This window comes from Nothoprocta perdicaria, unplaced genomic scaffold, assembly GCF_003342845.1.
Source record: "Nothoprocta perdicaria isolate Ctin4 unplaced genomic scaffold, notPer1 scaffold_280, whole genome shotgun sequence".
Lineage (NCBI taxonomy): Eukaryota > Metazoa > Chordata > Aves > Tinamiformes > Tinamidae > Nothoprocta > Nothoprocta perdicaria.
Window position 1 is genome coordinate 237,252 of NW_020455511.1, and position 22,138 is coordinate 259,389.

Here is a 22,138-nt window from a genome sequence, read left to right on the forward strand (position 1 = left end):
GCCTCGGCCGTGCGGGCGGCGCGCGCCCCGCCATGGAGGGCACCCCCATCCCGGTGCTCACGGTGCAGACGGCGCCCTACGAGGACCAGCGGCCCACGGGCGGCGGGGGCCTGCGGCGGCCCACGGCGCTCTTCGAGAGCCAGCGCAACTACCTGCCAAACTTCGTGCAGAGCCTCCTCTCCTCCGTGGACCTCCGCGACCGCCAGGGCTGCACCATGGTGGTGGGCAGCGACGGCAGGTACTTCAGCAAGGCGGCCATCGAGGTCATCGTCCAAATGGCCGCGGCCAACGGGGTAAGCGGCGCCCTCCTCCCTGCGCCCTGCCGGCGCCCTCCCGCCCCAACCACGCGCCGCCAGCGGCGGTTAACGGCCGCCGCCAACGGCCGTTAACGGCCGCCGCGCGCGCTGCGCCCCGCGCCTCTCCCTTCAGAGCGCCGCGCCTGAGGCGGTTGGCGGGGGGGGGAGCGGTGGCAAAACGCGTTCGCGACCCGCAGAATTACAGAAAAAAACGGTAAAAACAAGTGCCCGAAGACAGGACTTAGTGCCAGGGATCTTCCAGGGATACTCAAGGGCGAAAAAGAATAATATTGTATATTAAAAAAGTGTTATTAAAGCAGGAGAAATCTCCAAATATTGCTGCGTCTTAAAATAAATTGCCTCTGTCGTACACGGAGTTGAGTGTGGAGAGAGGACAGTAGCGTGTATTTCTGTGAGCAGGGACAGGGCTAAAGCCTTTTGTGTGATTGAAAAAGATGATAACAAATCCATGGGATTTCTTATCGCGAGGGGCGATCTTTGTTGGTATATGCACATGTGCGCACATACGTAAACTTGTGCATACAGGATGATGGAAATATTACTTAATGTTGCCAGGAAGTTTTCACTTAAAGCAGACTTTAAACTGGTGTCTCTCACGAGGATAGCTAAATTGGTTCTCCAGATCTAGGAAAAGCAGTGATAGCACATTCAGAATATTTATTTTAGTGATTTTTTTTTTTTTGAGGCATCCCAAAGCTCCATTCTTCAAATTCAATCCTGTTTTATAGCCAGAAATTCTTTTCGCTTTGAAGCAAAATGCTGTTTTTGTCCAAATTTTCCCTGTTGGTTTGCCATTAAATATTAGCAGTGCAGCTTAGGCATCAAAAATGAATGTTTTCGGAGTGTTTCTAAAGCACGTTCTTGCCAATCCGAGGTTTTCAAACATAATTGGGGATTTTGGAAAGGCTTGCTGTGTTACGTGCAGGTAGCACTTGCAAATGTGCCATTCCTGCGTGACTTGTTGGGAAAGGGTTTCTGTGGCACAGGACAAAAGCAAGGCTGTGGGAACAGCCCAGCAAAATGTTTCTGGGCATTATGAAGGAATATGGGAGGAGATGGAGAGAAGTGTCCCTCTCTGGAGACCTTCCTGCAAGACTCTTGGTGAAGAAAGCCTCTCTGCTGCATGTTGACGCGCTGGGATGAAGTGCAGCAACATCTATTGACATGTCCCGCAGCAAGAGCTTCTCCCTGCCCCTGTGCACCAGTATAAACTACAGAGAGAAATACAACCAAAACGTGACCATGAGGACTGATGTGCAGAGGAGGACCGGAGGTTTAGGGTGTAGAAGACATGAGATTTGTCTGCCAGATTATGCTGTATGCAGGGCTGCCTCCCAAACAGTTTTCCTGGCCTGTTCACTTCTTTCTTGCTGTCACATTCCCCGTTTCATTCATTTGTTCCGCTCCCTCTCCAGACCCTGAGGTCTGTTTGACCTCATGAAGTCTCCCATGTGACAGACTTCTGGCAGCTTGCTGCCTTAGTGCATCCCCTTCCCTAAATTTCTGCAAATTTCTTGGAAACATTGTTTCTCCTTTGTATTTTCTGAAGCCAAAAAAAAAAAAAAAAAAAAAAAAGCTCTTCTGCTCAGTTCTCACAGATATCTGAATTCAAGCATAATTCATTTGCTAATGGCATATTCCTTGAAAGCTCAGGACCTTGACTGGTGTGGTGAGGCTCATACTGGAATGACTTACTGTTCCATGGGTTCCCGATCCATCACTTCTCTGTCACTCTTGCTCTGCTCATCCTCAACCCCATTTATCCACAGGGCACCATAAACCCAAAAGCTTCACACTCTCTTTTAATGAGTAGTCATTATAGTCTTTGCTTCAGTCTTTGACTGTTAAAATACATCCCCTGATAAATTGTGTAAATTATCTTGAATGCATCATCACTGCTCTTTAGAAGTAGGAGAGTGCAGGGGAGCACCCTGAGAGCAAGAAGATTTCACTGAGAGAAGCAGAAGATTGGAGAGTTCCTAGTCAGATGCCATGGTTATTTTCCAGTTTCTTCTTTACAATACACCATTATTTGTCTTTGCCATAGCCTTACATGCAAATCTTGCCCTCCCTCTCTGCACCTCTGTAAGTGGTATGTTTGCTTCTAAGTTGGGCTTGACAGGAGGTCCCCATGGACATCCCCACCCATTAGTTGTCCAGGATATAATCTGCTTGCTTCATTTTTTTCCGAGCTTAATTGACTGATGCATGTGAGAGAAAAATAGGAAAAATAAGAAGAACATTAAGTGACTACATGTTAATCTTATTGAAATGTCTGAAAATGCACAGCTGCATGTGGTAACGTTGCTTATAAAAGTGTTGTGATGAAATACTTGCTGGGGAGCTATTCTTTCAGCTCTGGGATCATGATCTTTTTTTTTCCTGCTGTTGTTGCTAAAAGCAGCATGACACGATAGAATGTGGCGGGGGCACAGTATTAAAAGGGACATTACACACCTGTAATCTTGTAGCCACCCAAGTTTTGAATACCAAAGATTTGGTATTCAAATACCAAATTCAGGAAGCTCTCTGAGATTTTTCAGAAGGAAAATGGAACTTTGATTGTGAATCAGTACATGGACACCAGTTAGATGTCTCTTTCACCCAGATGTCTCTAAATTGGAGAGTTCATAACTTAAAATTAATTAAAGCCCATTAATATTTGATTCTATGTGAAAATGAGCAGCAAATGGTCCAAGAGAGATGCGGGAGTGCTTTCCTGCCCTCAAGATGGAGAGAACAGGAGATGGATATGAGAAGAGAGACTTCTCAGTGCTGCAGCACCTGCAAGGAGTCTCATCAGAGTACTGAAGACCTTCCCATAAGAGAAGGTCTTTGCAGAAGTCACTGTGACAAACACCAGTGTAGCAGAACATGTCGTTTCACTTTCAACATCCTTGTTGTAGATTACTACGTATTAAAGTACTCCTATAGCACTGCAATTTGTATTGCAAATAGCATTTCCAAGTATAGAAATAGCAACCTTATGGCAAAATGCTGAAGGAGAAGTAAATAACTTCTGTTCGTGTTAATACTAGTCACCCAGAAATATGAGAAAGTGGATTTGTGTGACATCAGTTCAATAGGAAAAAAAAAATAGAAAGAGAAAACAATGAAGAAATGGTGCCAGAAAAACTTACACGTTCTGAACAACCTAAGTATTTTGTTTACTTAAAAAAGAATTAATTTCTATGTGCTTAAGGGCAAAACTTAAACCTCACCTAGAAGCAAAGAGAATGCATATTTATATACTTTACCCTGTATGCAATTTAAATACATTTATGTTTCAGTACCTTAATAGAGTGAGTGTTGTTTTTATTTCCTTTGTAAAATGTATTTCCTTTCTTCTTCCTTTTGCTGACGCATATATGATGCTGTTTAAAAGCTGGCACCCCTTTCTGACAGCTGTATTTGGAAGACTGAGTCATTGCCATAGCTTTTCTGTATAGTTCATTGTTTAAAAAGGGGAGGGAGAAGAATCAAAACAAACTTTTAAAATATCATTTTTCCTCGTATTCCATAATAAAGGTGCCTGAGTAGATTGTGTACTGAACAGAAGAAAGTTTGTTAAAGTCTGTTTTCCAGTGGTCTGTATATTTTCTAGCGCCTCAGTACAATTTGGCAATAGTGGTTAAGTGACAACAGTAATATAACAGTCTTTCAAGAAATGGCATGTTGTCCAAAAGCTGCTTCACACACTGAAAAGGAGCCATAAAAGGACACACTCAAATTCAAAACAATTTGAAAAAAAAGAAAAACAAAAATCTTTCTTTATCTCTATTTCGAATTATTTACACGGAGCTGGCTTAAAGAAAACAGTAGGTATTGTGGCTAATGGAAAGTTTTCTTTCTTGAACTTCGCTCCAAATGCACCTTCGGGACTATTTTTTGGGATCCTACTCATTTCAGTGCATCTCTTGGTGGATGGAGTCTTAACCTGCCCATTTTTTGAGGCAAAAGTGTGCATGTCAGCTGAAAGTTTAGACATGAAAAAATGCTTCCTTGTCCCACAGTGCAGAAATTGCTTTTCTGTGGCAACATCTAGGGTTATATAGGAAGTGTTTTTGAAGTGAAATTCAAAAACATTGAGTAAAGAAAATATTTACAAAATATTTGGAGATTTCAAAATGTTTTAAAATTTAGGAAAAGCATTAAATAGTTGCAAAGTAATTTGAGCAGTAGGTAAGGTATTAATTCTCTTTTGTGATCAATTCTATAACAAAGAAGAATGGGGAGGCAAAAGAGGCAACTTAAAATGTCAGTAGATGGCATGAAGTGCCACAGAAATAAATGCTGTCACAGTCCATAAGCATAATATTTAATCTGTTATTTAAGGAATTCAGTATTCATTGACATTCTTCAAAACAGAAATAACCAGAGGTATTTATGCGATATTTCTAGCAGGTACTAAAACAGGGGATTGCTGTTGCCCTTTTGATTTTAGGATTATGAAACTGTAATAATGAATTGAATAGAGAGGAATAGGAAATAAAATTGTTCAATGCCATTCAAGGAGACTTGCAGTTCAGTAGTATAGTATATGTGTTAACTGTGCTAACTCTGCCCTCACCAATTGACCTTGTAGATGGAAGGACTAGTTTAAAATAATTTATTGAATCAGAGTATTTTGGTTCTGATGAATTGCTTTTTTTTCCTTTCCTTTTCAACAAAAAAAGCATACTTTGAAGTAAAACTTTTCATTGCTGTAGAATAAATGAGAAATGAAATTTTTAGTTTCTTAAATTCCTTTTTTTTTTTTTTTTTTTTCAGTGAGGCTATTAAAAAATGCCTGGCAATGTCCTTTTAAACTTTGCATGCAACTGCATCCCTTACTCCAGATGATACTAACCTCTCCCCAGCTTTCTAACTTTTTTTTAGTATGCCTGTTTCCCAGGGACTAGAACGCTTTCATATTTATCTGCAAATACATTTTTAGTCAACTCTTCGATTATTTATGGCGAGCTGAAACTGTAGTGTCTGCATAGGTGATGAGGGCGAGGTTTTGAAATGGGAACCTGGCGGTGGAGCTGCACATAGTGCCAAACACACTGAGTAAGTGTTTAATAACAGCACCCGAAAGATGGTTACGCTTGAAGAATGGTGGGAACTTCCCCTGCTCAGTTCTCCCTGGGGATACACATGCTCTTCATCTGGAATAGCCAGGGAATGACCCATCACTGCAGAAGGAGCCTCCCTCCCAGGACAGGACATCCAAGGGGATCCGGCTAGAGGAGCAGGACCCCTGCAGGCTGCAGCTCCCTGGGGGCTCCGTAAAGCTGCTCAGTGACAAGTGGCTCCTTCACCATCTGCTCTTTGTCACTTAAAGCCCTAGGTCTGCATCTGGATCCTCATAGTTGGCCCCTGATATCTGAGGTGCCTTGCAGTCCATGGGGACACCTGGGAAGCTCTGAGAGCAGGACCTTAGCCCAGCACTGCCGTGCTTGGGTGCCTCACAATCAGTAGTACTTGTCTCTGCCCTGCTCTGCTGTCAGCACACAGGACACTGAGGTTCAGCAGGCAGGAAACAGCATTTCTGTCAGTGCCTCAGACGAGCATTTACCAATTTGTGCTTATTTTGCTGCAAGAGAACACATTTCATACCAGGGCTTTCACATCTCCATCCCAGCTACTCTGAACAAATATACCCTCCTCTGTGTGTGTGTGTATTCATTTACTCATTATTTTAAAAAAAGTTTAATACTATTCAGAGCACTCTTTTTTTTTTTTCTTTCACCTAGATTGGCAGACTGGTTATTGGCCAGAATGGTATTTTATCCACACCTGCTGTCTCGTGCATTATCCGAAAGATCAAAGCAGCTGGTGGAATTATTCTAACAGCTAGTCACAGTCCTGGAGGACCTGGAGGAGAGTTTGGAGTCAAGTTCGAGGTTGCCAATGGAGGTGGGTTATTTTAGCAACATATTACATCATTGCATCTCAGAATGATGAAAATATGTTGACGAGGATAGCAAATTATTTTAGCTAGATAAATTCTTAAGTAATTCTATCACTACCATAAAGAACATACTCATATCTTCCTTTTTATCCACTAGGAATGTCTTAATTTATGTGTGTATTTACAGTGATCACTATATGTTCATTGAGGTCTTTGTGGTTTCAGTGGGATTTCTACTAAAAGGAGGTTTGACATCTTATTTTCACACCATTTTATTTAGTCTACCAGAGCATTGCAACAGTTTTTCTCTGTTATAATGGTGCCCGTGATGGAACCCTATTTTGCTCATGTTTCTGTGTTGCTTCTCTTGGCATCTATTTTGGAGCTTGTAATTTCTGAAGGACTGTAAGCAGCGTAGCTCGTTTTTCTCTAATGGATATAAGTGCCTCGCATGTGTATGTTTGCCCAGGAAATAACTGCACTTTTCTGAGGGGAAGGTTGTACTGTTTAAATACAGTAATTCCATTACATAATGAAGTTTGTGTGTGTAGCTGATTTCTGGCTTTCTGAAGTTTGGGAATTAGAACATTGGAGATAAGTCATACATCATGTTTATTATATGTTGCAGATTTCCTGTGTAGGAGACATCTTGGTGACAATTGCTGAAACCTCATGTGCTTTTCATATGTAGAATGCTTTCCCTTTGAAAATCTCCAATTACTTTTAAAATGATGTTTTGTCCCTTATTTTGAAGATGGGAAAACTTGAGAAGGGGTCAGTGTCAGCAGAGTCCACTGCTTAAATGAAAAATGAGCAGGTTTAAACTAGTGGAATTCTATAAACAGAGCAGCCTTGGATCCCAGCAAGATTAAGGGGCATGTTTAAGGTCAGACATAGAGAAAGCCACGGCCAGGTCCAAACCATTAGGTACAACAGCACTTCATAGACTTCAAAACACCACATACCACCTAAAATCTTTTTGATAAATGGGAAACAGTTGGTGGGTTTTTTTTTTTTTTTTTTTTTTTTGTGCATTTTGCCTTTTAAAAGAAAATCTAAACAGGGTATTAAACTTTAAATCTAAAACCCTCCTCAAGGATCACAAGGACCAATTATTTACCCTAGTCAGCAAGGGCATAGTGGAAAGTAGTTGATTTCAATTGCAACCGAGAAAATATATGTTAAGTATCAGGAGGAGCTTTAGGGCTGTGAGGACAGTTAGTCACCAGAGTAAGGTGCCAGGGGAGGCTATAGGGTCACCTGAGCCAGAAATACTGCTGCAAGGCAAGACGTCCATCTATCAGGAGTGATTTACAGCTGATGAAACCTGTCCTCACTCCCTGGGCAGACTTGGCGTAGCTGCGTAAAAGCTGTTATTTATGCTGTTGCCTTGGACCAAGTGATACTCTGCGCTTGAGAGGAAGCACCCTGATTTACAGGGCAGTACTGCCCTGAGCACAGCAGCTTTCCTGGAGGTGGTGGGCTGTTAGTAGTGAAAAAAAAAAGGGGAGAAATTGGGTTAGGGTCTGAGAGAAAACACAATAAGCCATTTTACAGCGTGGAAGTGTGCTTTAGTTTAAATAAGGCAAAGTTAGAAATGGCAACAAAAAATGTTTCTGTTGTCATTAAGACTCAGCTCTCATGTAATCTATGACATATAGTTCATCAGATAACTTTTTGCTTCAAGTTGCAACTTTTATTTGACTGTCAGTGAATATAGTAAATATAAGTCTTAACAAATATAGCCAATCTTCTGGATTTGTTAATAAAAATAATACACAACAAAGATGTCAATTACTTTCTGATTGACCTAATTATTCCAGGAAGAAATTAGGGCATTTTGCATTCCAACAAACATGTATTTTCTTAAGCTGCTGGAAGAAAGCTGCAGGAAATTAGCACTGTCTAACTAAGACTTTTTTTGTTGTTGATAATATATGTTTAATGAAATTATATGAAACACAAAGATATCTTGGTTTCACATGTGTGCATTTACAAAAAGTCCTACGAAGCCTCAAAAGCTGCTGCTAAATTACTAGTGTTCTTTAACCTACACGTTGAGCACATTGAGGTTTGCTGGCAGATAATTTGTATACTTTTATGAACTATAATGATGAATAATGTACAGTATTTCCATTTTGCATTTTTCAAAAAATGTATTAAACCTGCATTTCGCTGTGATAAGACACTATGTTTTACTATAATTTCCTCTTTTGAACTTGTTCTTTAATAGCTATGTTACATTCTTAAGAGGTGAGTACTGTAGCATATATACTGTTTTGACTGTAGAGAACATTTGTTTAAAAATGATCCCACTATCTTTTGTCTTCTAGGGCCTGCCCCAGATGTTGTTTCAGAAAAAATTTATCAAATCAGCAAAACCTTGGAGGAATATGCCATTTGTCCTGATCTTAGAGTTGATTTATCTCGCCTAGGAAGACAAGAATTTGATCTGGAGAACAAATTCAAACCTTTCCGAGGTATCCATATGTGCTTTTATGCATAGTAAATCTCTTGGTTCTGATTATTAGATTTACTACAAAATGATAGCAGTTAATTGTCTGAAAAGACCTTTAATTCTTCAGGATGCCTTACCACCATTTATCAAAACACTGTGCTGTAGGGGTAAGCATTGCATTTGTTCTGCACACAATGATACTGACACATGGAGCTGAAGTGCCTCAGGCTTTAAATGTAGCCAAATACTTGTGCCAGATGTATGTACTTAGATCCAGTGTAGTTAAACACCAAACATAAGCACTTTCTTACTGGGAACAGTTTGACCAAATTGACAGATTACTTAGTGAGATTCTCAGCTCATTCAGTCTTTGGTAATAGTTCCCTTCTGAAATGCTGTGGGATGCAGATGTCAGTGACTCCAAATAGAAAAGGAGGATTAAAGCACATGTTTAATTTTAAGCTTACACTCAGTTTAAGATTACATTTATGCTTACATTCAATTTAAAGTGAGCTAATGATCACAGCCTTTTTGTCCTGAATCAAAAGGAAAAAGAAACAAAGCAAACCAAAAAAGACAGCATTTAAAATACTGTTGAATTCTAGGTACCCTTCGGAACTCTTCCTCATTTTTGATATCCCAGAATTAAAGCTGGTTTTATTTTCCACCATAACTTTATCTTTTGAAAGAAAATACAGTTTTGTTGATAAACAAACTCTATTCTTTACTGAGAAAAACGTGTTCTTTGGGATTTCTTTGATTAAAACCAAAAACAAAGTAAATTCAGTTGTGGATGCCCCTTCATAGTAATAGCTGGATGGAACAGGTTAAAATTTTAAGTTTAAAAATCTCTGTTTTCAGTTCTTTAATCTCTCCAAATAGTGTATTTCCAAAATAGTATGTCTCCAAATAGCATATTTTTTATATATTAATAATTTCCCCACCATTTCTTCCCAGAATGGACAGTATGACTCCCAGGTAAACTTAGTGAAGCACATGAAAATAAACCAGTTTGATTCCACAGGAGCTGAAATTATTTCTTGTACTTTGTTTATCTTAACATGTGTGAGCAGCTCCACTGCTGAATTTGTGGCTTTTGTTCATGTGTGTAAAGACGAGAGCCTGCATAGACATTGTCAGAGTTAGGATTTAGAAGCCATGGAGTAATGTAATTTTAGTGAATCTTTGAGACTTTCAACATTTATTGTAGAGTTAACTCATTTTCAAATAGATTTTGCTGCTCAGTTCAAATGTATTTTCTAATCTATCCTAAGCTTTTGTCTCAGGCATAAAAAATATCTGTGTCATTTTCATGTTATCCTAAAGACGAGCATAGAGGTGAGGTCAGCGTTTCTGAGGAAAGCTGGCTGATATTTTAAATGATAATTTATCTTGAAACTAAAAATATTTCAAGATACTCATTTGACTAGAGAGATATTTGTGCAATATATGGTCTTTAATCACATAAAGTGTTCCAGGATGACTGAAAAGCCATACTTTTGACAGTTTTTTGGTAACTGTTTTCACTGTGACAGACTTTCACCAATACATTTTAGTTTTATCTGTTTTATATCCAACATAACTAGAAAAATTATAGCTGTCTCTACAAACTCATGATTCAAACAGGCATGATCTTAGCAAAAAACAGATGTTGTATTTGAACTTAACTTCTCTAAATCAGCAAAAAATACAGAAGTCTAATGGTAGATTGATGACAAACTGGAAACAGACATTCCAGGTGCCAAAAAAACAAGAATAAGCAGTATTTCTGTCTGACTCTGCTATGCAGATGGATACTGCTGTCAAAGGAAGGAATAGAAGTTGCAGTTTTGTCTCAGCATAGACACTTTCTATCCTTCAAGAATAAGCCTATTTAGCCTGAAAAGCTTTCTCAGTGATTTAGTGAATGATAAAGTGCTCACTGTGGTGTTGTATGATTTTTTGAATGTTTTCAAAGAAAGCGTTCTGTCCATCAAGGTTAGCCTGAAGTCCTGTAGTGGACAAAACACTTTTGATCTTTGCAAGGCTTAAAACTTGATAGAAACTCAATTGAAAATCAGTGGAAGTTTTTTACTTTGCCTTTGTGGCTTCAGAACAAATCTATGTTACTCAGAGGCTGTGTGCTCTGTTTTCAGTGGAGGCATGGAAGTTGTTTAACAGCACCTGAGGAGAGATTTGTGCCAACTGTACTGCACTTATTTATTTATTTTGCACCTTATATTTTTCTAGTGGAAATTGTTGATTCTGTGGATATCTACCTCAATCTCCTTCGAAGTATCTTTGACTTCAATATGATCAGAAATTTTCTGACTGGACCCAACCAGATTAAGATAAGGATTGATGCCATGAATGGAGGTATGAATTTACATTACTGTCGGGACAAAATCATGTAATCTGACACAGTAAAGTCCTTCAAGAATTTTATGCTAGCAGATGTTTTTATCATTGAAAAGGTGAAGACCTGTAATAGTTTCCCAATTAAGATAGAGTATGCAACCTTCAGGTTTTGTAGAATGATTAAAACTAGTAAGAAAAGATTTGAACATTATACTAATCTTCTTGATGGATTAGGACCCTTATTAAACAAAGGGAATGGTCTTTCTAAATAAAAAAGAAGTGAAGGCATATGTGTCCAACAAATGTTTTCTTTTGGCATTTGGAAGCAGGCAGGATGAGGTCATCTTATCATGCAAAGATGATGGAGTATGCTGCAGTGTGTAGTAAACCAGAAGTTGCTATAGAGCCTCTAAGGATAAATGCTGTATGATTGCTAGGTCTGAAAGGATTCCACCCAGAGTCTTTAAAGAGTTGGCTGTGACTGTTTCACTCATGTTAATTGGTAATAACTTTCAGTGTACTGGAGACAGAATGGAATAAATAATTATAGAAACAGCAAGAGGACTAATTTTTTGGCAATATTCAAATATGACTGTTAAAATAAAAGCCACATGGGGCTATATAGGCAAGTCTCACATTGCTCTTGGGCAAAATAATGAAGAAATGTTTCCCTATGTAAAGATTTTAAGGACAGGAATATGAATAATGATCAGCATTTTTTTTATGGAAAACAATTGTTATCAAACAAACCAGGTTTCACTCTTTAATGAGATTACACAGACTGATATAGGGAACTGTTTGGACATAATAAGCTTTTGAAATACATTTTATCTAGTACAGCCACTGTTCAAAGGATTATAATGGGCATGAAGTCGATGTAAGCACCCCATGCCAGGCTGTGGCAGAAGGTCAAATGGTGCCCTTGAAATATGAAGGGGGAACAATTCAGACAGGACTGTTTCAGTTGTAATGTGTAGCACTGGAGGGAATATTACTGAAATATTACTCAGTCCGTTGGTCATTCACCTGAATCAGCAATATTATTTGTTTTTGGAATATTTAGGAATATTTATTTTATGAATTATTAGGAATATTTTTTATTTTATTTTTAGGACTGATGTATAGAATCACAGAAGTTATGTTTTGCCTCAAGTCTCTATGGCACTGTGAAAACTCTGAATGTTAAGCATATATATGAGTGCATGACATCTTTTCTTTTATTATTATTTGCAGTTATGGGACCTTATGTGAGGAAAATCTTGTGTGATGAATTAGGAGCTCCTGCAAATTCTGCAATAAACTGTGTTCCTCTGGAGGATTTTGGTGGACAGCCTCCTGATCCCAATTTAACATATGCAGCTGCCTTGCTGGAGGCGATGAGAGGTGGAGAGTATGGATTTGGTGCCGCTTTTGATGCTGATGGAGTAAGTATTTTGGGTTGTCTGGGGGTTTTACCATAGATGTTGTTTTGTCTGAGTTCAGAGATGGCACATGTAAATGCAGTTCTTCATTTTTTCAGTAAGCCCTCAATCCTGAGGGTGATACTGCTTTCATGAACAGATGATAGCAGTTGTATCCATAAATCAGGTATAACATATGGTATAACTTGTCCTTGCAAAATTTAAAATCGATCAAGGATTTAAATCCAGAATGAGAATTCTTTTTCAACATGGACGTGATCTTTTTTTCTGTACTGCCATTACGCCTCTCCTCCCCGGGTAGAAAAAAAAGACATCATATGTAACTGATGGAGATCAGTCACAGCAGGTAGTTATTGAGTGAAGTTCATCTAATTTTTTTTTTTAATCTAAATGAGGTACTGAATTAAACTCTGTATTTATTTGTTTATGTCTTGTAACTTGCATTATAGACAGCAAGGCACAACAGAGATAACTTTCCGACCTGACAAGAGGGTGAAAATAATGAAAAGGTTATGAGGAACAGAAGCTGTTTTCTACTGTTAGGAAACAGAAATGTCCTCCTATTTCATGTCCGTTTTGCATAAATAACTCTGTCCAAAACATAAGATTTCAGATCCTTTTTTGAATTTCTTGTCTCCAGGACCGCTACATGATCCTTGGCCAAAATGGTTTCTTTGTTAATGCATCTGATTCGTTGGCAATTATTGCTGCCAATCTGTCTTGCATTCCATACTTCCGTCAGATGGGCGTTCGAGGATTTGGGAGGAGCATGCCTACCAGCACAGCCCTTGACAAGTAAGACAAAACATTCACTTATACCACCTTAATTCTAACATTGGTCAGTTGTCTCCTTGATCTATAATGTATAACAATTCCAAAATTATGAAGTCTTTTCATAAAGGCTTCCAATTTTCACAGTCTTTATGTGCTTCATTCTTTTAATAAGTTTCAAAGACATTTGATTCATCCAGAATAAGGTGCCTAGCCTTTGCTTAATTAAATTCAGTCTGAAAGGGAAATTAATGTCAAATCCTCTTGAGAGTAAAGCCACTGACTGGTCATTTCTTTTCCAAATAACAGAAATCTTTTTCATAGGAAATAATAGTTTACAACATAGTCTGATCACTCTTCTTATGAAAGTCATGGAAATTAAAACAGGTAAAGAGCTAATTCACTACTAAATGAACGTCAAAGAAAATACTCCTGTTTCGACCAGTTGAACCACAGAATGGTTGAGGTTGGAAGGGAAGCTGGAGATCAGCTGGTCCAACCCTCCTGCTCAAGCAGGGTCAGGTACAGCATGTTGCAAGGGATCTCATCCAGGTGGGTTTTGAACATTTCCAGAGAAAGAGACTTCACTGCCTCTCTGGGCAACCTCTGTCAGTGATTTGTCACTCTCACAGTCAACAAATTTTTCCTCATATTCAGATGTTATTTACTACATTTCAGTTTTTGCTGTTTCCTCTTTTGTTGCTGGGCACCATTCAAAATCTGGACCTATTCTCTTTACACCTTCTCCTAGAGATCCAAAAGTCTCACCGTTTATGTGAAAGCTACCATTGCAGTGAGTTACTATCAAAAATACTTACTTTGAATGTACAACGCAGGATATACATTTTCCTGTAGGACTTGAAGAAACAGTGACATTTAAAATGTGTATGTCTTTCCCTTTTTTCCTAAAATCATGTAAGTATGTTTGAGAGTATGAATGTCCTGAAGTACCATTTAATAACACTGTGTGACAATTTGACTTACATTGTTGACAGCGTTTATATGACATACTAGAGAAAAGATGGTGCCGTGGTGATTACTGCCTTATTTAGTTATGTAGAACTAAAGTTGAAAATTAAATAAAATTGATAATGATGTATGGATGTAAATATTTTCCCAGCTATTCTTACAAATATTTACTATTAAGAAGTTTGCTGTCTGTATCTTGATTTTCTTATTCTTCTTTTCTGGTTGCCTTTGTTTTCTTTTTAAGATATAAATGGCACATGGTTTCAAAGTTGGTCACTTTTGTGACTCTTCATTTAGACTATACAATGCAAAATAGCTGATTTCCTATGTTTCCATTAGGAATCCAGAGATTCATGTGACTTGATAGCAAAAGTGCTTTAATTTGCTTAACTCATGATTGCCTCACTGCTTGAAGAAACCCGTTTAGACCTGAAAACACAAACAGGCAATAGTTCATCTTAGGCCAGTCAGTTTTCCACATTTGGGCTAGCTAAATGCATTGGAATATAGTAAGAAATATCATGAACAATTTTGCCAAACTTGTTTGAAATACTAAGCAATGATGTCTTCCAGTATTCTCAATGAAGCCCACCTTAAAGGACTGCTGAACTTACAAGAAAGATGGTTGTCTGTAAGAGGTATTTTTCATTCAGACTGTAAAATGACCATTTCTGGAGTCTATTATACTATTTGAAGGCTAGTCTGGCTAGGAGAAGGACTTATTCTCAGTATAGGTTTCATGTTGAACAGATTCCAATTTAATATATCTATAGAAGTAAAGGAAAATTCTGCTAGTATTAGGTAAATCTAGCTGTGGAACAGCAGGTGTAGAAGAACAAATTTAAGACGTTCATACTTCCATTCCCATGGAAACTTGAAAGAAAAAAACATAGAAATATGCATCTTGTATGTCACCTTTTTTGAAGGTCAAAGATATTCCCTATAAAATGATGCAAAACAAAAAAAGCAAGACTGAACAGTTCGATACCAAATTAGCACAGTAGTATAATATTAACATTCATATTGTAAAATCTCAATCTATAGTTCTACCAGGGGAAAGGAAACACTTTCTCTTAAAGAATGTGATGGCTGACACCAAACAGATCTTTCCTCAGTGTTTGCTGATACCTATCTCACCTTCAACATAATTAAGTTGTTGAGGAAATATTTTGAGTATGTTATTAGTACAACATTCAGGAAAATATGGATAACACAGTTGCTTAAGTTCTACAGTAGGTTTTAGGTTATTACTTACTTCTGTATGCTTCTTGGTCCCTGGTGTTCCTTTCTGATGAGTGGTCTTCGGTGCCACAGTGATACTCTATCTCTACTCATAAAGCTATTTGTGAGATGATGCACTGGAAAGAAAGCATAAGGCATTTAAAAAGTGTTCAGTGAATATTAATCCTGGCAGAAAAGAAGGAAATGAGCATGGAATCAGAGAATCACAGAATAACTGGAAGAGACCTCTGGAGCTCACTAAGGCCCAAAGCCTTGTTCAAATTGGGGTCAGCTAGTGCTGACCTGAATCTTCTGTTCTTAAGGCGAAGCAATGTAGTTTCTGAGTCTCCCTTCATATGACATATGATCTAATCTGTTAATCAACTTCATTGCCCTTCACTAGATGTGCTCCAGTATGCCCATATTTTCTTGTCTTGGGCTCTGAAACTGGATACAACAGCCCAGATACTAATGCTAAACAGAAAGGAATAATCACCACCTTGAGTTGTTGTGAGTGCTTTTCCTCATGTGGCTATCTTTGCTACAGAGGCACAGTGAAGCTGATGTTGAATTTAGTGTCCTCCATCATCTCAGGGCCAAGCTTGGCTTTTCTGCCAAGCAGCTTTCCAGCTTGCCATTCCCAAACCTGGACTGGTGTATACCTCCTAGATGAAGGGCTTGGCATTTCTCTTTTTTCACCTTCATAAGGTTCCCGTTTGACCATTGTTCCATCCTGTTGTCTAGGTGCACAGTCGTCTGGGGTATCAATCACTTGCCCCAGTTTTGTTCTCTACGCACTTTCTGAACTTGTTGTCAGGCCCATCATGCAGGTTATTAATGAAAGCACTAAGCAACATTGTCCCAGTATCAATCCCTTGGGTATTCCTCTAGAGACTCCTCTTCTTGCTATTGATTGCAACCACCTAAGTCTGGCAGCTTAGACATTTGTTGGTCTATCTCAATGTCCATTGAGATCTCTCAGTCCTGTGGGTGCATCCTACAGGTTTCAGGGACTGTATGTCCGTTCTTGTTAAATAGTCCCTAGCCTGATCCTCCTCTACTGAAGTAAGCCTTCCTTACTCCAGACTTTCCCATGGATGATTCTTCTCATCCTTGTCCTGTGAAGAAGTCCCTTATGTCATATAGTGTTAGTTTCAGTAGAAAATATGAACTGTTAAGGTACAAAAAACTCTTGTTAGTGAAACTTAATGTGTATTGCTTTGAGATCTCTCTCAAACTTTTCTGATTTGGTAAGACCAGAGTACCATGAGAAGACCACTGCTGTAATTCACAGATATTTCATATTTATTATTTGAAGTCAGCAACCCATGATGAGTTCTATCTGCTAAAGAACTCGTAGGGTAAATCACTTTAATGAATATTATCTCAGCTTCTTAAATGAATCCCTGTACATTTGAATTGTCTGAATTCAAATGTTGGATTTTTTGTCTGTAGCAAATTTGGAACTCCTCATTCAATCATACTGTTGTATGCTAGCGGCTTAAATTATGCTACTTATGCAAAATTCATGTGATTCTTGTAGCTTAGAAACAGAAGGTCAATTTTTAATATGTAGCCGTCAAGGGTATGCCTTCCTCTTCCAAGTAAGATGATCTTGCTCAGATAAGTTCTAAGGACCTTCTGAAGGGTGATTTTAACTAAAGAAGTAATAAATCAATTTTTTAATAAAATGTTACAGATTTGAAAAAATAGTTTGAATAAAATGTTACAGGTTGTCATTTTAGTTTAGATTTTAGTTGTAATCTGGCTTTTGCAAGGCATTTTGCGTGCCTTTCCAAAGCTTCTCTGCTTTTGCACCTTTGCAACTACTAATTACTTGCAGATACACTAGTACTAACAATCTTATTGAAAGAACAAAATATTTATGGGCTATGTACAATGAAATAAAATGAACTAGTAAGTTCTAAATGAACTCCTTACACACTTAAATCTTTTTGCCATATTTATGACACAATTTATTCAGTTAATACTCATTCTATTGATGGCTGTAAATGGATTGCAGACCTTTTTTTACACAAACATTAAAAGATAAATTCTGCTATCATTCATGGATTTCTTAGACATGTCCCACTTACACCACTGGATTTAATCCCTAAATATGATCATTTGAATTAATCATAATTTGGCCTTTAGTGTGTGTGCAGAAACTTTTAGTTCCCTAAGAGTACTTGTTTAAAAATACTTTGAAAAGTTTTTTTGATTAATAGAATGGAATATGTAAATAAAGGAAAAGATACCCAAAGCCAAATTGGATCTACATGATGTAAGAGTATGGACAACTATGTAGTTACAAAAATTCATTGTCCCCAGGAGAATAAGAAGATTTGATAAACACTGAGGGAGAGTACGCTTAATAAATGGAATAAAGATGTTTATTATGCTGTTGAATGCTGACTTTGCTTTTTGTGTGTGTGTGTGTTTTGATGTACTGGAGAGTGAGAAGTCATCTTAAAATAAATTTGATTGAAAAGTAACAACAAAAATTGTAAAAACAGGAGTAATAAACTAGTAGATGGGAAAAGGAGAGGAGAGGAAAGGAGAGGAGAGAAGGGAAAGGAGAGGAAAAGAGAGGAACTTGTGTTTTACTTGTTAAATCTCAGTCTTCCTGAAGGAGTTTGGAATTGCTAATCTCAAACACACTAGACTGTTTGTCATAGTAGAATAACTATTACAGAGCAAGTTCGTATTTTATAAAACTTTTTTCTAAATTGTGAATACTAGGATAGGAGAATACTGATAAGGATGGTCGAAAGGATGTTATAAGTGATCATTTGTTGATGTAGGTACTGTATTTCTGGAAAAGCAGTTTTGAGGTTCCTGGAACCCCACTACTAAGTGAAAAGATGTAATTCAATCAATGTCTACAAAATTAATTTTCTTACTGCTATGTACTCAACTTTATTTTCTGGCCAGTTTCCAGAAAGGGAGAGTCTGAACAATCCAGATAGTGCTGGTAACTGTAGGTCTCATGGTGGGGAAGTGGCTTATTGGAACTTGGCCTCTCTTCTGAAGTTTCTGATGGAGTGCAAAGGAAGACTGCCTCCTTTTATGGTACATCCATATGGGATAGCCACAGTTCAGCCCAATTTTTACTTTAGCTATGCAAAAATAATGGAAAAGATCTTGGATTTAGGAAATGATTTAGGAAATCTGATGCTTTGTTCACCTGTGTGATTGAGGATGTGCTGTGTAATCAATGTGCATTTTTCACCATGCACTATTAAACTTTATAAGAAGGAAGCAGTAATCTAGAGCATTTAAATGTTGCTCAGATACAGCATTCCCAAACGGAACAGTGAATTACAAGACAATTTGATTAAGATGTTTAGCATTGACATGTGTTCACTTGAAGTGACTGTTGGAATATACCAGCATGTACAGAGTGTTCATGCCAGGAGAGTGTAGCAGTTGACAGGAAACATTTGTGTTAATATGATCCAACATCAACAGGATTGTGGCAGACTTCAGACTTGAATTCTCTGGCAATCCATGCCCTTCCGTTGGTGTTCTTTGTCTTGTGGGGAATGTGAAACTCTGCACCCTGTTCAACAAACTGTTCCTTTTCATGTCCTTGGGTACCGATTTATCTCGCGCCTGCACAGCAGGAAAGCTGACAGCATACTGAGATGCTAGCTAATGGTCTCCAAAAAAACAGAAAAAGGGAGAAAAGAAGAGAAAAAAAGAAGATGTGAAGCCATCCTGGGTGCTGAAGGAGGCTGTCCCTCCTTCAGCAACTCTTAAATTCACATGTGCTGTTGAGGATTCAGAGTGGGGCCTGAAATGCTTCTTAAATAGATCTGCTTGCCTGTTTCTGTAGACAGGAGCCCCAAGCCCTCTAAAAGCAGTGAATGACACACAAAAAAAAGGAAAAATATGTTAATCCACCTGTCTCCTTATTGTTACTTTGTCTAGCTACATAACAAGCAGAACAGAACAACAGAAACTCTCTTTCTTCTCATCTTCTTAAATAAGCGACTACTTATAAAGAAGCAACACTATCCACGAGTTTTTATTCCTTTATGACAAATAAGAAACAGATTGGATGGATTGTAGGGAACTGCCCAAGGTCCTCTCCTACCTGGAAATGCCAGAGCAGCAAAGAGTTATCTCCCCTAGCAGATATAACCTCTCTTTGCCATTTAAAACACAGTCATAATAGGAGGAAACCATAGAAGGAAATTCATCTACCTAGCAGATCACAAGCAGAGCCAATAAGCACATATCACAAGAAGGTACCAATAAACACTGTAAGTCACAAGGGCTAATCTCAAAGAGTAGAGGGCCAAGGCCTTCAATTTGTGCATGGTGCAGTGGATTATCCTTAACTAGGCTAAGGAATGAAGTGTCTCTTCAGTGCTGCAGCTTGCTGTAACGGGAGTCATCAAAAAGGGGGAAATCCCATGATTTAAACAAGGTAAAAAAGGCTTCATGTGTACTATTACAACTGATTGCAAAGCCTGATTACAGCATATTCCCGTGACTGTGTTACAACATGGTTACAATCTGATGTTTAGCTATACCTTATTATCCAATTTAAGATTCTTGCAATACTTTTTGAAGGGAGTCCATTCCAACATGTGAAGTTTTACAGCAAATATTATGAAATCTGCCTATCTGTATTCAACTAGATCTAACACAAACAAGTTTAACCTTAAGTCTGAAGATCTTGAGTGGACACCAAGAGATTGATTAAAGTTCAGCGGTCTTAAATCATGGCATTTGGCCAAATACCATCATGGATTAAAGCAGGTTAACAGGGGAATTGTGTCAGTTTATGTAAGCAGGATATATGGATTATAGTGAATTCATTATAAATAAGAGTTGTAGGAAATCAGGCCTGTGGCTTCCAAAGTGGCCTCCAGTTTGAGAACTATTAAGTTTTCATTCTGTACTTCAGAGGTGTCTGAACTTAATTTCAAATAATACTGAGAAACACTAGCTTCCATGGACTTTATTTGAGTTAGCAGGTGATCAGCATCTGTGAGAAGTTTGACCTTTGCCAGCAGCTGTTAGTCTTCCTTAATTTTATACCACATTTGAAAAATGAAGCCTAAATGACGTAGGTAAGGACTCAACAAAGCAAAGGTTCACGGATGACTCAGGCTTTCCTGTGCTTTAATCATAGGCAAAGCTGCAGCTTTGTCGTTCCTCTGTAATGGAACTAAACAAAGCTTTATATGAAATGAATTAGTGAACAAGGCTTCTTATCTCTGTTTAACCAGCAGTAGAAATTAAAGAAACATGTAGCTCTGAATGGCTGTGGAAAACAACGTACCTGCATTCCACATGTGCCTTTTTGATGATCTCCCTGAACTTTTCATTTTTAAATGCTGTACAGATTTTTGTCTCTTTTGTCTTATCAACCTGTAACTTAATGTTTATTCCTAGCCATCTCTTTTTCTTCTTGTTGGCCATATGGTTCAATGGCAAACTATCTGAGAAGTGGAATAGATTCTGTGCATTCCTTTCTCAATGTGAATGTTCTCTACTCTTGAACAGTTACGGATTCTACCAAAATAAAGACTGCTTCAAGTTATAAATTCATTTTTTTTATCAGCATTTACTGCTGTGATTGTTATGTGTTCATGTTATGTTGCTGTGGCCTCACTTTTTTATCTCCTAATCCTTCACTAGGATAACTCACTCTCACTTGCACTATCTGGAATAGGCTGGCTGTGGATTTTTTAAGACCCTTCTGTCAAAATAAGCCCATGTTAAATTGGATGCAACAGAAGAGCAAGTAGAAAGTCCGTTCTGCATAAGGATGATGGCATAATGTCGCAAACAAAATTTAGCACATTCAACCAAGTTCTTGAGCAGTGTGTGCAGGAAAAATACATTCAGAATTTGTAATTTTTAAAGTAACACTTTAATATTAAAATAGCCTTAAATTATATACTTGTATACCTGGTAAAAAATGATAGCTTATCTGCACCAGCTTTCAAGTATGCTGCAGAGCTGAATGTTTCATTGACAGAGAAATCACGTTTGAAAAACTTTTTGTAGAAAAATGAAACCATTGTTAGTACACAGCACAGACGTCCTTTCAGTGGTTGTGCTGCTTAGTTTTATTCCTACAAATTGCATCCCTTCTAGCTGTTATCCTTTCTTCTATAGTTTCTTCTATCCTTTATTCTAGCTGTTATCCTTTTAGCTGTTATCCTTCATTGTTTCCAAAACAGGGATAGTTACATGTCATTGCAAATGTATTCAGGGTTATCTTTAAAGAGACCATTCTACCTTGTTTGATATACTTTGGTATAATTGGCTATATTCGAATGTGACAAGCCCAGTGTATTTTTGGCTATCCAGCGTCTCATTATCCCAGCCTGTCCTGATGAAAACATTCCAGCACTGTGGTCATCACAGGCTACATCTCAGATCTATGTGCAGCCTTTTTTTTCCCCCTCTCCCTCCTTCTAGAGATTATTTTTCAAGCAGGCATGATATAATCATGCCCTTTCTGCCAGAAACACTCCTTAGGTTTCAGTTGCAAACCCATAGCCTGTCAGACTGAGCAGAAGAGATTCCATGTAAAAAGGGAACTCCTGCGCTCCTTCAAAGCGCTGCCTTGAGTTTTTCCTGGCAGTACTATGAATATTAATCACAACAGCTGTAATGAACCAAGGATTTCTTTAATGGCTGTGGGTACTTCTTCCACAGTCCTTCCCCCCTCTCCTTTTTCATAAAAGGGAGGACCTTAATTTCTTTACTTTTCACAATTTTT

The 22,138-nt window shown here is 38.2% G+C and overlaps 1 protein-coding gene across 1 annotated transcript in view; it reads left to right on the forward strand.

Moving 5' to 3' along the window:
* The window catches only part of PGM5 (phosphoglucomutase 5), a 60,867-nt gene continuing 38,729 nt past the window's right edge, over positions 1 to 22,138 (forward strand). The window contains exons 1-6 of the mRNA XM_026041248.1: positions 1 to 293; positions 6,056 to 6,218; positions 8,547 to 8,693; positions 10,901 to 11,026; positions 12,242 to 12,432; positions 13,070 to 13,224. Coding sequence (XP_025897033.1) covers positions 33 to 293; positions 6,056 to 6,218; positions 8,547 to 8,693; positions 10,901 to 11,026; positions 12,242 to 12,432; positions 13,070 to 13,224 — 1,043 coding nt within the window. The 5' untranslated portion in view covers positions 1 to 32. The remainder of the gene's footprint in view (positions 294 to 6,055; positions 6,219 to 8,546; positions 8,694 to 10,900; positions 11,027 to 12,241; positions 12,433 to 13,069; positions 13,225 to 22,138) is intronic.